The sequence below is a fragment of the Megascapheus bottae genome, chromosome 16 (assembly GCF_031878675.1).
Source record: "Megascapheus bottae isolate mThoBot1 chromosome 16, mThoBot2.hap1, whole genome shotgun sequence".
Taxonomy (NCBI): Eukaryota; Metazoa; Chordata; class Mammalia; order Rodentia; family Geomyidae; genus Megascapheus; species Megascapheus bottae.
In genome coordinates, this window is record NC_143524.1 from 3,423,451 (window position 1) to 3,438,994 (window position 15,544).

At 52.0% G+C, this 15,544-nt stretch overlaps 1 protein-coding gene across 1 annotated transcript in view; it reads right to left on the reverse strand.

Annotated features, from left to right (window-relative positions):
- Positions 1-15,544, reverse strand: part of Lrp5 (LDL receptor related protein 5) — an 88,808-nt gene that overhangs the window by 11,835 nt on the left and 61,429 nt on the right. Inside the window, exons 9-15 of the mRNA XM_090347197.1 lie at positions 14,132-14,421; positions 10,569-10,795; positions 9,195-9,379; positions 6,947-7,270; positions 4,813-5,012; positions 1,297-1,517; positions 235-425 (exon numbers count right to left, since the gene is read on the reverse strand). Coding sequence (XP_090203323.1) covers positions 235-425; positions 1,297-1,517; positions 4,813-5,012; positions 6,947-7,270; positions 9,195-9,379; positions 10,569-10,795; positions 14,132-14,421 — 1,638 coding nt within the window. The remainder of the gene's footprint in view (positions 1-234; positions 426-1,296; positions 1,518-4,812; positions 5,013-6,946; positions 7,271-9,194; positions 9,380-10,568; positions 10,796-14,131; positions 14,422-15,544) is intronic.

Here is a 15,544-nt window from a genome sequence, read left to right on the forward strand (position 1 = left end):
GAGCACTGGCGTGTTTCTCTACATCTCAGGGTTTGCTGGGACCCTGCCTCTGGCCACCACAAGGTCAGGGTTACACCTGACCCACGCGATGCCCCCCGCACACTGCCAGCGGGGCTGGGACAAGGTGGCTGCTGTTGCCCTTCGCGGGAACAAGGAAAGCTAGGTCCCCACAGGGAAGTCAGCCCTGCCGGGCTGCCAAGGTCTAAGCGGGGAGACCAACAGGGCAGGCTGTACCTGACAGATCGCAGCTTTCAATGCGCTTTAGGTCGGCGTCCACCCAGAAGAGCTTGCCCAGAGAGTTGTCCACCACGAGGGCCACGGGGCGGATGAGGCCTGTGGTGAAGAGCACCTCGCGCTCGGTGCCATCCAGGGCAGCGCGCTCGATCTTGGCTGCCCGGTCCTGCATGTTGGTGAAGTACATGTACCTAGGGGGTAGCAGGGGTGGAGGCGATGAGGGAAGGATGGGAGCCGGGAGCCCCCGCTGCCGCGCTGCCGCTGTGGCCTAAGACCACAGAAGCACCACAGAGGCCCAGACCTTGCTGGCATCCAGGCAGCTCTGGTCTCTCAGGGCTGGCACCAGCAGCTGACAGGACAGCCGAGTGCTGGGAGGGAGAGGGTGCCTCCCAAGTCTGTCCCTCCAGAACCTCAGGATGAGCGAGCCGTGCTGGAAGCTTGCCACTAAGACCCAGATCTTAGCAAATATAACTAAAGATCCAAATAAGATGATCCTGAACTGGGTGCTGGTAGCCCATGCCTGTAATCTAGCTGCTCACAAGGCTAAAAGCTGAGGATCGTGGACAGGCCAGGAAAGTCTGTGAAAGTCTTAGCTCCAAGTATTCACCAACAGGCCCAAGTGGAGATGTGGCTCAGGGGTAGTGCACCAGTTTCAAGCAAAAAAAAGCCAAGGGCACATGATTCTGACTCGATGTCCCCAAACCAGCAAATAAATACACACACACACACACACACACACACACACACACACACACACACACACACACACACACACCCTGTAAAGCTAGCTGTGGTGGCGCACACCTCTGTCTTCTCAGTGTACTCCCACTTCCCACCCAGGGCCTCCCCTCCGCTCAGTCAGCCCAGCCAGCTCTCCACGGCCCCATCCTGCCCTGCCTAGACCTCTCTGCTCAGGCTGCTGAACCCAGGATCCTGGGGAGCCTATGACTGGAATATGAGGAGGTCGCTCCAGGCCCCTGACAGGTGCCAGTCACAGAAGGTCAGCACAAATGAACAGGCATGGATGCCCTCCCCCACATCGCCCACCCCAGAGGCCCCTACCCTCGCTCGGCATTAACGGAGATGGCCCTGGGCTTGTCTCGGTCTCCCCGAAGCACCACGCCCATGGCGTCCCCATCCAGCCGGAGAACGTTGATGGTATTGGTGGCCTCGCACGTCCAGAACAGAGTCCGGCTGTAGATATCGATGCTGAGGTCGTGGGGCTGCCTGTCAGGGCTTTGGCCCTGACCCTGGCTTTGACCCGGAGAGGTCAAGACAAAGGGCTGTAAGACAAAACAAAATCAACACTGGCCAGTGAGACCCTGGGAACACCAGGTGGCACGGGGTGGAGCCCACAGTCCTGAGCCCATGGTCTCAAAGCCAAAATTCCCTGTGTGACTATGTCCTCTCAACTGGGTTTTCACAAGGACAGAGCTCCAGCACAACTTGGGCGTCAGGCCCCAAGACTGCATCTGCCAGAGGCCACTAGGCGGCGCCAACCAGAAGCTACCAGCTTTCCTGGTGTCCCTGCTCACACAGCAAGCTGGCTGTCAGCTGGACAGGCCAGAACTGGGGCCACCTCACAACACTTCCCTCTTCCTTTCCTTTTTTAGTATTCATGCTTTGGCTCAAAACATTACAATTTTGTTGTTCTTCTACTCTAAGGTGCCAGGAAAGTAGGTACAGTCCAGAGGCCCACCTCTCAGGTCCCTCTCCTCAGAGCAAAGAGGCCAAGGGTGCAAGCCAGCTACAGGGGTGGGGGGAGAGAGAGGGGGGAGGTGGCTGCAAAGTAGGGCAGGGGAGGGGCATGGCACAGGTACATGTGCAGGGCAGATGAAGTGTGGGTGGCAGGGGAAGAGATGGGGGGAGATGGGATGTGTGGGTGGGGGCTGATGGGGTTTGGCACAGCTGAAACATGGGACGGGAGGAGCCACATCAGGCGGAACATGGACTCCGTGCAACAGAGCCGGCCTTAGCTCCCGGCAGCTCCTGGTGCCACATTCCCTCTGTCTCTGCAGGAGACTGTGAGAGCAGGCTTGCCCGGGCCATGGCTGGGGGGAGGAGGGGCAGCTGATGTAGGCCAAGGGCCAAGTTCTGATCCATCCTATCTCACCCCAGCCCGCAGAGCTGTTGTCTAGTTTCCTTGGGTGCCTCCAAAAACCAATCATACGTAGGTTCTTGGTGACCTGGCCTGATGCATGGATGGCTGGAGCACGTGGGCCTGTCCAGCCAAGGTAAGGGTGGGCAGCAGCTCTGCCCCCGTTCCTCTGTGCTTGGAGGGAATTTGAGAATGGCACGTGAGCAGGGGGTACCTGCTCAGACTATGGCTTCCAGCAGATAAGGAGTCAGGAAGTCCAAGTGACAAGATGGGCTGGTAGTCAAAAAGAAGGCCATGGCTCACGCCTGTCATCCTCGCTACTCAGGAGGCTGAGATCTGAGGCTCAAGGTTCAAAGCCAGCCCGGGCACGAAAGGCTGTGAGACTCTTATCTCCAATTAACCACCAGAAAACCAGAAGTGACAATGCTGTGGCACAAGTGGTAGGCTCGGATAGTAAAGAATCAATCAAGCAAGCTCAGGGTCTTTAACTGAAATCTCAGTATCTCAGGGAAAAAAAAAGTATGAATAAAGCTGGCATTCATGGCTCACACCAAAATCCTAGATAATCTATACCAGACTAAGATCTGAGGATTATAGTTTGAAGCCAGCCTATGCACAGAAGAATCCTCGCATAGGAGATAAGACTCTTATCCCCAATTAACCGCAAAAAAGCCAGAGATGGGATGTGGCTCAAATGGTAGAGTTCCAGCCTAGAGTGAAAACGCTGAGGGACAGCATGTAGGCCCTGAGTTCAAGGACCAGTACTGGCACGCATGTGCACACAGTGAAATCTCAGAGCTCCAGAGGGAAGAGCCAGCAGGGGCACAGGAAAAGGAACATTTCTTCTTCCTCAAAGCCCAAGACCCCATCGTGGTCCCCTAGACTGCCCAAGCCTTTTCCATGGATTCCCAGGCACCCCACACCCAAGCTTTCCCAGCAAGGAAACCAGACTCCCATCAACCAACAGGTCCTGTTCTGCAAAGCGCTAAAGTGGCAACCACCTGCCTAGCCATCCTTCCCCTCCTTCCCTCAGTGTGCAGAGAGGAGTGGAGCCCACCAACCCCAAGCAAGGACGTGCGGCAAGGTGACTATACCCTGCCGAGAAGTTTCTGCGGAGGGATGTCCAGGGGTCAGACAGCACAGGATTAGTGACAGCCCTGAAGACCCACCGTGTGGGCAGAAGCCCCTTCAAGAAAGGGGCCTGTGGGCTCTAGGACTTTTGTAAAAGGCGTCTTGGCAAGAGGGTGCCACAAGCCAGGGGTGTGTCTGCACGTACAAACATGCCCTCCTAGGACCCGTCACACATCACCACTGCAGCTGACTCAGCTCTGCTGGGGGGCGGGGGGGGGGGGGAATCTGTCCCACTAGCTGACAATGTAAGCGCAAGACAGACTCTGCTGGGGGTGGAAATGAGGGAAGGGGGAACAGTGTCAAAGAAACATTCTCATTACCTTAGGCATCACCTTGACAATAAAATTAAATAAATACATTTTAAAAAGACAGATTCTGCATCTGCCTACATGTCATTGTGACAAACCCAGCACAAAGGGATTCCCCTCCACTTGCTTGGAGCCCTGTCTGAACATGCCACCAGCCGCACCCACCCACACCCGCACCCAGAACCATCCAGCCCACTCACACAGGCTGGCAAATGCCAGTCTTGTGCCCATTCCATGGCAGCTAGGTCTCCCTGCCATGCTCAGCAGGCGGCGGTGGTGCCCAGGCACTTAGCACATTCCCATCTGTTCTGTGGGTGTTATTGGTGGAGCTTTCTATCTCCTGCTCTACACCCCGCTGTCCCATAGTCAAGTCATTTTTCCTGGGTGTGTTTTTTTTGGTGGCAGTACTGGGGTATGAACTCAGGACCTAGGTACTGTCCTTCAGCTTTTTTTTGCTCAAGGCTAATGCTCTATTACTTGAACTATTCTTCCACTTCTGGCTTTTTGGTGGTTAATTATGTATCAGAATGTTACAGACTTGAGCCTGCATTGGCTTCGACCCTCCATCCTCAGATCGCAGCCTCCTGAATCGCTAGGTCACAGGTGTGAGCCGCCAGGGTCTGGCATCCTGTGTGGTTTTTCAGTGTGGTGACTGAAATACATAAAATACAAACTACAGTGTAGCAAAAGTGATCACGTGTTCCCTATGAGCTAAAAGTGATCGCCCATTTCCTATGCAATAAAGGACAACCTAGAAAAACCCACTGTCCTTGAGCAACAGAAAAACCAGCTTGGAAAGAAAAAGTGGTCTGACTGCTTCCCCAGTAATGACTTCCACAACTGGGAAATCCAGTTTCTCTCTTCATCAGTCTAGCTCGGCACAGGCCAGGACCACACCTGCAATTACATAACTGGAGTCTGACTCATTGTTTACACCAAGCCCTGCTCAGCTGCCACCTCCTTCCCCCTGGCTCTGGAAAGGGTGGTTTCAAAACCACCAGGGCTCCATCCAGAGGCTATTCTTCCCACACGTGCACCTGCCTGGGTCCCATCGTCCTTGGCTCGCTTGATGTTCTGGCGCCCATCTACCCAGTAGATGAACTTGTCCAGGGGGTCGTAGTCGATGGCCTTGACGTTCCTCAGCCCATGCAGGGGCAGGATGAGGTCTGGGCTGTGCTGGTCATCTGGGATCATCCGGCTGATCGCACATTTCTGGCTGAAGAGCAGGAAGGTGGAAGGTGCTAGAGTGAGACAAACAGACCGCGGCCAAGCGTCACCATGTGGAAGCAAGAAGCGGGAGCCGGCTGGATGACACCACACTGAGAGAGAGAAAGGAGCAGCACGCACGCACGCATGCACGCACATGTGCGAAAGACTGGTAGGACACAGAGCTGCTTCCCAGATGCATGATGGGATTTTTATTTCCCATGTCTCTGTCAGTGTTATTCCAGAGTATGTGTTTCGAGATAAATGTACATTTAAAGTTAGCAAGCTAAGAGTGCTTGCCTAGCATACATTAGGCCCTGGGTTCTGTACCTAGCCACACAAAGATCACTAAAAATTAGGACACTCCTGGGCATCAGTGGTTCACACCTGTGATCTAGCTACTCAGGAGGCTGAGATCTAAGGACTGAATTCAAAGCCAGCCTGAGCAGGAAAGTCTGAGGCTCTTATCTTCAATTAACCACCAGAAAACGGGAAGTAGAACTGTGGCTCAAAGTAGTAGAGCACTAGCTTTGAGCAAAAAGGTTCAGCGCCCAGGCCCTGAAATGAAGCCCTCGCACCAGCAGAGACAGACAATTGAGATACATGGAAGGCAACGATGGTGAACGCTGAGCCCACCCTGCAAGGTGCACAATGCCCCAGGGCTCTGGAATTCGCTGTACACCCGTGGGAGCCCAGGTGAAGGGCTGAAACCAAGGTGAAAAGACCAGAGAGACCGGAGAGGCCCACTCCAGAGGGGTCAGAGTGCAAGAGATGAGGTGACATTGCAGAGCTGGGAATGGTGCTGAGCCTGGGGCGACTGTGGCCCCCTTTGGTGGTTTCTAAGGCAGCCTGGGCTGAGAGAGACACCCGCATATCTCTCAGCATATTGGTACAGCCAATATGTGCACTCAGAGACCCGAACATCACACACTGTTTCGCTGGCAGAGGTCCAGAGACCAAGGGCAGCTGCCTGGTTCAGAAGCTGTGATCCTCGGATATAGGGAGATCACCAGGTGTGCCCCTGTGTCTCCCACCCAGGTCTGGCATGGCCCCTCCCGCGTCTCAGGGAGGCCAAAGACCACCAGAGTCTTCACGCCTCAGCTTTGCCTCGAGGTCTCAAGTGATAAAGCTGGATTGACATCACACATGCTGCTGCTGCTACCCCTACAATCCCCGCCCCCTGCTCGTACTCGCTTAGGACCAATGGGAAACTTACTCCCCACCCCCACCCCTACAAGCCCAGAACAGAGTCCCACCCAATGGTCCCCGGCGCCACTGACATCTACCGGCAAGGTTCCAAAGCAGAAATGCTGAAGCCATTCTCGCTCCATTTTCCCAGCTGTGTGGCATGGGACAGGCCTCTCTGCTCCCCAGGCTCTCTGTCTATGAAATGGGGATGAGGAGGCTTTAAACATAAGAAGGGAGTTCTCCGCTTAGGGACTGGTTTTCACAGTCAAAGATCCGCCTGTGGAATTGGCTACGGAAGAGTCGGTCCATTGATTTAATGGGTTTTGGGTTTTTAAATTTTGTTTCACTTTGTTTGCGCTGGTCCTGAGGTTTGCCTTCAAGGCCTGCATGCTGTCCCTGAGCTTTTGCGTCAAGCTTAGTACACTATCACTTCAGCCACAGCTCCACTCCCAGCTTCCAACGTTTCGGGTATTTAACTGGAGATAAAGAATCTCACAGACTGTTCCTTTCCAGGCTGGCTTCAAACCCAAATCCTTAGACCTCAGCCTCCTGAGTAGCTGGGATTGCAGGTATGCGCCACCAGTGTCCACGTGGTCCACTAATGGGCGGGTGTCTGTACCCTTCATGCAGCCCTGGCTGCCTGCAAGCATTAACAAGCTTGAGCAGCACACAGCTTGCCCAACCACTCCCCTACACCAAGGCTGTGAGCTCAGGCCCCAGGGCCAGCCAGGCCTCGGGCGGGCCTGCACGTGGGCGGGCGAGGGCCCCCCGGGGAACTTACGGCTGCAGTTGCGACTGCTGGGGTCCAGGGTGTAGTGCGAGGCGCAGGCGCAGCGGTGGCCGCCTGGGACGGCCAGGCACAGCTGTCCGCACTGGCCGTTGTTGTGGGTGCAGTCGTTGAGGCCATCCTGGCGGGAGGAGTGGAACACCAGGATGTCCATCACGAAGTCCAGGTGGCCCTGGATGAGGGTGCGGTTCTGCCCGCTCGTCTTGTCGGCCCGCTCGATGCTGTGGAGGTTCCAGTCGGTCCAGTAGATGTAGCCGCTGTACTGCGTCAGGCCGAAGGGGTGCGGGAGGTCGTCGGCAATCACCACCCGCTCCTGACCTGAGGGAACACAGGGCCTCAGGCAACTCAGGGGACCCCTCCGCCCCCAGAGGGGGGGTCGCCCCTGCAGGCACTTCTCCCCACGAAGACAAACTTACTCCATGGCTCTGGACGCCGCAGCAGGTAACTACTCCACAAGCTGCCTTGTTTTGTTTGGAGACGGTCTCATTGTGTAGCCTGGGTTGGTCTCAAACCTGTGATCCTCCTTTCTGGGCCTCCCCAGGGCTGGGACCACACTTTGTGCTACAGGGGTCATCTCTTTTGTTCTGAGTCCTTACTGTGTGTCAGACTTAGGACCGCTGACTCACGTGGCGTTTTACGGAAGCTAGAATGCAGTGACAGGCTGACTGTACGTTGTGGCTTATTACATTCAGTGGCGTAGGTTCCCACAGAGACACCTGGCCTGCGAGACTGGCCCCACTTGTCCAACAGGACCCCCGAGCTCAGCGGCCTGGTGTGTCACTGCTGGTTGTGGGCACTGTCTCCACACAGGGTGAAGCCAGGCACGGTGGGTGTGCTTGAAATCCAAGCTACTCAGAAGTGATCAGGAGGATGCAGTTCAAGGCCAGTCTCAGCAAAAAGTTAAGGACTCTTTCAACAAAGTAAGTCGGGTGGGGTAGCTTTCTATGTTGACTTTGTATCTTGTAATTGGCTGAAAGCAGCGGACATAAGAGTTTTACAGTAGATGCAACAGTGTCCTACTATAGTATAGAACTCTATCGACTGCAAATAGGGATAATTCAACGTCCTCCTTCCCCTGTTTATATCACTCTTATTTCTTTTGTCTTGCCTTATTGCTCTAAGAATCATATATAATGATAATAATATGCAATAATAGCATAATAACATATTATATATTTTTTGCCAGTCCTGGGCTTGAGCTCAGGGCCTGAGCACTGTCCTTGGACTTTCTCAAGGCTAGAGCTCTACCACTTGAGCCTCAGCACCACTTCCAACTTTTTTCTATGTATGTGGTACTGAGGAATTGAACCCAGGTCTTTGTGCATGCCAGGCAAGCACTTTAACCACTAGGCCAAACTCCCGGCCCATACTAACATATTATTATATTGAGTAATAGTGGAGATAGCAGCACACCTTTGTATCTTGCCTGATTTTAGAGAAACTGCTTCTAGCTTCTCACTATTGAGTCAGTGGGGGCTGTAGGCTTATTGTATACCTGCTCTTACTGTTAGCTTCCTTCCATCCTAAGTTTCTCTGGGTTTCGATCATGAAGGAGTATTGAAATACGTCAAAGGCCTTTTCTGCACCTGATTAGAGAGTTATGTGGTTTTCATCCTTGATTCTATGTGCCTTATGACATTTATGGAGTTGTATGTGGGCCCATCCTTGTATTCCTGGAATAAAACTATATTGATGATGATGATGATGATTATCATTATTTTGCCAGTCTTAGGGCTTGAACTCAGGGTCTGGGCACTATCCTTGGACACTTTTTGCTCATGACTAGCACTCTGCCCCTTGAGCCACAGCGCCACTTCCGGCTTCCTTCTTCTGTGTATGTGATACTGAGAAATCAAACCCAGGGTTTCATGCATGCTAGGCAAGCACTCTACCACTAGGCTACTCTCCCAGCCCACCACGTCCATTTTTTGAGTAATTAATTGAAGATATGAGTCTCATGGGAATGGGCTGGCTTTGACCTATGATCCCAGCCTCCTGAGTAGCTAGGATTACAGGTGTGAGTCACCGCACCTGGCTTTCTTTTCTGTTTTGTTATGTCCTTCTCTGGCTCTGTCATCACAGCAATCCTGGCTTCATGGAATGAGCTTGATCACATTCTTTTTCTTTCTATCTCAGGGAAACATTTCATAAGTAGTTTTTTTCTTTTAAATCAACTATAAAAAGAGGCTTAGGGACCGTGAGTGCCCACGCCCACCCACAGCGGCAGCCCTCGCGCCCTCACCCAGCATGTTGGACGACTCGATCATGTTGGTGTCTAGGTCGGTCCAGTAGAGCCGCTGGTCGGCGTAGTCGATGGTGAGGTCATTGGCACGGCCCACCCTGTCCACCAGTGTCACGCAGTTGGTCCCATCCATGAAGGCCCGCACGATCCTTGGCTTGCCGCCCCATTCCGTCCAGTAGATGTAGCTGGAAGGCATGCGGAGGGGCGGGGCAGGTATGTGAGTTCTTGTCCAGCAAGACAAAAAATATACCCATCGCCACCTCCTCTGCTCCACCCTCACCTTCCAGGATGAAGCCAGGCAGCGATGCTGCCTCGAGGGGCGGGAAGGGGCCAGATCCTAGGAGGGGGCCTAACTTCTCCCCAGGCTCTTGCCCTCCTTCCTGCGTGACCTCACCTGCCAGGCAGGTAGACACCCAGGTGCAGCCACACAGCAGGCCCACAGAGAAGCAGCCATGAAACAGATGGCCACGACGGGATGGTTTGGTGGAGGCAGAGTGACTAAGCTGGGAGGATGCATGAACCAAGATGACAGAGGCAAATTGACACGAGCAATCCTTTCCTCAGAGCCAAGGCAAAGGAGGTGCAGAGGCTCCATGCCGCCCACCTTCTCTCCAGCACACTCATCCATCCAGAAGCCTGGAGGGCTCATATGGCCTTGTGCCCAAACTTAGACCTTTCTTTTTAACCCGTTTCCTGAAACTGCCCCTCCCTCCCCAAGAGAACATGTGCTGGGCACCATTCAGGCTGGGACACATGCATTGTGGATATGCTACTATGGGCACTGTGTCCTTGAACAGAGACCTAGGGTCTAGGAGTTTTGCTTGTAGCCTATCTGGCTCTGGTGCCCAGGGCAGAGATCCAGGCTGCCTCTTTAGTGGCTCTTAGGCTGCAGCTCCCCAGTCTGCAAGGTGCCATTTCCAAGCAGCCTGACCTCCAAGGACATCATGGCTAGGATCGGGGGTAATAGGTTAGCCACTGAGTGAGGAAAGGGGCCCCACACTAGGCCTGATGCGATGGCAATGTCTCAGCCCAGGGCTGTGCTCACTGACCACAGGACCTTGGGGAAGATGTTCAACTTCCCTGAACGTCATAGTTTCTGTGTCCATAAACTCATAGAGACAGACACCCAGACGGGCTGTTCTGTGGACATTTCAAGACAGGTGAGGCGTCAGGACTCGCTCAGCACTCCACAGCAGCTTCCACCCATTTCCCCTTGGGGAAAGAGCCAGATGATGCCCAAGGGTCTCGGCTAGACCCTATCTTTAAGGTTAATGGTGGTCAAACGCAACCCTAACCACCCAATACCAGACAGAGGCCCCTAGGCGGCCAGTCAGCATCCCTGCACAGGGACACTATGACAGAAAGGGCCCTTACCCTTTGGTGGGATCCAGGGCCAGTGACCTTGGGTTGTCCAAATCCCGCCACACGAGGACTTGTCGAAACTGTCCATCCAGCCGGGCCACCTCAATCCTGTTGGTCCCAGTGTCAGCCCAATAGAGGTTCTTGCCCATCCAGTCCACAGCCATGCCTTCAGGGTAGTCCAGGCCAAACTCGATCACATGCTCCACGGAGCTGCCATTCATGAAGGCTCGGCTGATGGTCTAGGACAGGTGAGGAGGAGAAGGGCTGAGCTTAGGAATCAGCATCATTTATGGGTGTCTGTCTGTAAGACAAATGCTGGGTCTACGAAAGCAACTACTGGCCATATTTTGGGGTCCGATCACCAATATTACAGAGTGTTAAAACAGACATTTGAAACTGGCTCACATCTATAATCCTAACTGCTCAGGAGGCTGAGATCTGAGGATGGCAGTTTGAAGCCAGCCTCAGTAGGAAAGGTCTGTGACATGCTGATTTCCAATTAGCTACAAAAGCTGGAAGTGGAGCTATGGCTCAAGGGGAGAGCACTATGCTCTGAGCAAAGAAAAAGCTCAGGAACAGTGCCCAGACTCCGAGTTCAAGTCCCACAACTGGCAAAAAACCAAACACTTGAACCTGGGCACCAGTGGTGGCTCACATCTGTAATCCTGGTTACTCAGGACACTGAAATCTGAGGATTACAGTTCAAAGCCTGAACAGATAAATCGGACTTTTTCTCCAATGAACCGGCAAAAAGCTAGAAGGAGTTATAGCTCACTTGTGTACTTTTACTCAGCAATCTTCTCCTGAAACTATCCCAAGGAGCTAACACACATACATAGAGCAAAATGAAGAACTTTCAAGAAGTACAGAAAAAAGAAAAAGCCAGGCACCGTTGACTCACACCTGTAATCCTAGCTACTCAGGAGGCAGAATTCGGAGGATCCCAGCCTGAGCATTAAAATCCATGGGACTCTTATCTCCAATTAACCATAAAAAATCAGAACTAGCGCTATGGCTCAAGTGGTAGAGCGCTAGCCTTGAGCTGAAGAGCTCAGGAACAGCACCCAGGCCCAGAGTTCAAGCCCTAGGGCTGACAAAAAAAAAGTTTATGATGAGCTGGGCATTAGTGGCTCACACTGTAATCTTAGCTACTCAAAAGGCTGAAATTTGAGGATTGTGGTTCAAAAGTACTTCTAGAAAACTGGAAGTGGAGTTGTGGCTCAAAGTAGTATACCACTAGACCTGAACAAAAGAGCGCAGGAGCCAAATTCAAGCCCCATCACCAAAACCCACCCCACCCCACCGCCGAAAGAAAAACAGTATGTGATGGCATAATTAGACACTTGTTATAATATTACATTAAAAAGGAGGAGGAGGAGGAGCAGGAGGAGGAGAAAGAGGAGGAAGAGGAGGAGGAGGAAGAGAAGGAGGAGGAGGAAGAAGAGGAGGAGGAGGAGCAGGAGGGGGAGGAAGAGGAGGAAGAGGAGGAGGAGGAGGAGGAGGAGGAGGAGGAGGAGGAGGAGGAGGAGAAAGAGGAGGAAGAGGAGGAGGAGGAAGAAGAGGAGGAGGAGGAGCAGGAGGAGGAGCAGGAGGGGGAGGAAGAGGAGGAGGAAGAGGAGGAGGAGGAGGAGGAGGAGGAGGAGGAGGAGGAGGAGGAGGAGGAGGAAGTAGTAGAAGTAGTAGTCAGGAGGATGGGGCAGCACACCACCACACCAGGAACCAGCGTCCTGGAGAGACCTATGCAGTGAGATTCTGAGTCTTTTTCTTCATAAATTTTTTTTGGTTTTATTTCCTTTTTATAAAAAGAACTCTTTCCCTTTCAAAGTCAGGAAAATCTTTTTATGTGTGCCGGGCCGGGGCTTGAACTCAGCACTATGTGCTCTGGCTTATTAGCTTTTTCTCTCAAAGCTAGCTCACTCTACCACTTGAGCCACAGCTCTACTTCCAGCCTTTTGGTGGTTAATCAGAGATAAGAGTCTCACTCATTTATTTGTCTGCCCAGGTTGGTTTTAAACTATGGTCCTCAGACATTGGCCTCCTGAGTATCTAGGATTACAGATATAAACCTGCAAAATATTTTTTAAATATATAACGCAATGAGCTAAATGCTGGTGGCTCACATTTGTAATCCTAACTCAGGAGGCTGAGATCTGAGGATCCCAGGCAAGAAAGTCTTTAAGAGTCTGATCCCCAATAAATTGCAAAAAAATAAAGCCAGAAGTGGAACTGTGTCTCAAGCAGTAAAGTTCCAGCCTTGAGCAAAAAAGCTCAGGGACAGTACCCAACCTCTGAATTCAAGCACCAGGACCAGCACAAATAAATAAAATACATAATACAAACAACAGTAGCATGAAAGTGATAAGTAATTTAAAAAGAATTAATTGAGCAATATTAATTACTCAATACTTTAGAACAGGGCCACCAAACTTTTCCTGCAAAGTTGCAATAGTAAATATGGTAGGTGTCACAGATACCACGGACCAGGCATGTCCCCTCAGCCTGATGGCACCAAAGCAGTTGAAAGCAGTCCATATCACATGACATCTCTGTGTTCTAATAACATTATATTGACGAAAATTAGGATGGTCCACAGAGCAGTTTGTCAAATGCTGCCATAGAGGAGGAGAGACTTTGCCTGCAGTTTTCCCAAGATGCTTAGATTTGGACTGTGAATGAAGAAAGGATTTCTGTGAGAAAAGAGAAAGCAGTGGGCGGGGGAATTACAAGGTCACTGTCAGGTTCTAGCGCCTTCACATTACACAACACCTTGTGAAAGCCCACAGCTATGTCTGCCAGACCTGTATGTTGCAATCATTCATATTTACTTTAATAGTCGGGGGGTGTGGCCGGGCAAAAGGAGAGAAGAAGGGTGGGAGAATAAGTCATTATGTACATGTGCAGAAAGAGAAAGGGAACCAGGTAACTTGAGGGCCTGGGTGGGTTGGGAGAAATGGAAGAGAACAATGGAAGAAGTGACCCTGCTCAAAACACACTGTACTTACAAGATGATTTGTAGAGTTGAAACTTTTGTCCGCCATTTAAAGATAATTTCAGAACTTAATTAATTTAACCAAATAGATGCATGGCTGCAGGTATGGCTCAAGTAAGAGAGCACCTGCCTAGCAAGTAGAGAGCCCCGAGTTCATGCCCCAGCACTGCCAAAATAAAATAAGTGTACTAATGCTTTGTTATTATTGTGTCATGGTCAATGTAATAATTCTTTCTGTGTGTGTGTGTGTGTGTGTGTGTGTGTGTGTGTGTGTGTGTGTGTGTTGACACTGAGGTTTAAACTTGGGGCCTGGATGCTTTCCCTGAGCGTCTTTGCTCAAGGCTGGTGCTCTGCCATGTGAGACATACCCCCACTTCTTGCTTGAGTCTCATGGACTTTCTAGGCCAGGAAAGCTTTGAACCGTGATCCCCAGATCTCAGCCTCCTGAGTAGCTAGTATAAAGGTGTAAGCCACTGGCACCGAGCAGTACTGTGACTCTTTAAGGAAGTGCTCAGCCCTGTGGGTGGTGACACTGCCCGCCAGGTCCCACAGGGAAGTCCCGGCAGTGCAGGTGCACAGGCAGTACCTTCAGGCTGACATCCGTCCAGTAGATGTGGTTGTTGGAGACGTCGAAGTCCAGAGCCGAGGCCTCCTTGACGCCAGTGAGTGGGATGGCCACGTCATTGTTGTTGGTCTCCAGGGAGATTCTGTGGATGGCGGCTCTGCTGGTGAACACTAGAAAGGCCTCAGGCACGATGCAGGTCTTCATGTCACTCAGCAGTTCCAGGCCGATTGGGCAGCCACACTTAGTGGCGCGGGGCGTGAAGAAGCACAGGTGGCTGCATCCCCCGTTCCCTTCTGCACACGGGTTGGTTCCTGGAGGCAGACGCATGGCTCTGGACCCGCTCCGCCCAGCACGGGGACGGGGGGCCTGGGCCACGGCCCCAAAGTCCTCCTAGTCTAGTCACGTGATGGTGACCACACATCCTGCCAAGAGCCAGGCCCAGGTGTCCTCTGCTTCAGCTCCCTCCATCATCACCCTCAGCAGAAAGCAGCTATTGGCCCCCCATTCTCAGAAGAAACTAACGCATGGCAGGCTTTGTAGGGATAGGCTTGGCAAGCTGGGCAAGACGGTGAACCAGCCAGCTCAGCAAGAACCAGGGAGCCAGGAGCTGGCCTAATTCCTTTCCTGGAGCCTCAGCTCCCGGCCTGCTGGAATATTCCCTGACTCACTGACACATTCAACCGCCTCAAAAACCCCAGTCCATTTCACTCCCTCTCCCCAGAGCTTGAAGCCACAGTTTCGTGCCTGCTCAACTGGTGCTCTTCCGCTGGAGCCGCGCCTCTAACCTAGCTCACTGCTGGTTACTGTGGCAATAGTCTCGAGGACTTGTTTGGCTACACTGGCTCTGAACTGTGATTCTCTAGATTTCAGTCTCCTGATTGGCTACAATTACAAGTGTGAGACACTGGTGCAAAATGTACCTCCTTGTTGAAACAGGTAGAAATAGCGTGTCCTTTTATTTTGAGATCATATCAGAGCTCCTAAAGTGTCAGTAAATGTGTTTTTAAATGAAGTGCTAAGTATTTGCGCTAAAAACCAAATCCTTTACTCCCCCAGCCCCTTCAGCAAATCATGAGATGAGAAGCCTTAAATTGTATCCCCATGGAGATTTGACTTTTTTCTTTTTATTGTTTCTTTAACACAGACAAATTCCACCTTCCACAATGGACAATGCGTGTCTTTACTTTATTCTATACCGTGCAGAAAGGTCTGTCACCTTCCTGTCTATGTCTCCTGAATGCTGAGTTTACAGGTATGCAGTACTATACCTGACATCGGATGGTTGGTGGTTTTTTTTTGTTTTATTTTTGCCAGTCCTGCACTTGAGCTCAGGGCCTGAGCACTGTCCTCGGGCTTTCTCAAGGCTAGAGCTCTATCACTTGAGCCACTTCTGGCCTCTATGTATGCCATATCAAGGAATTGAACCTGGGTCTT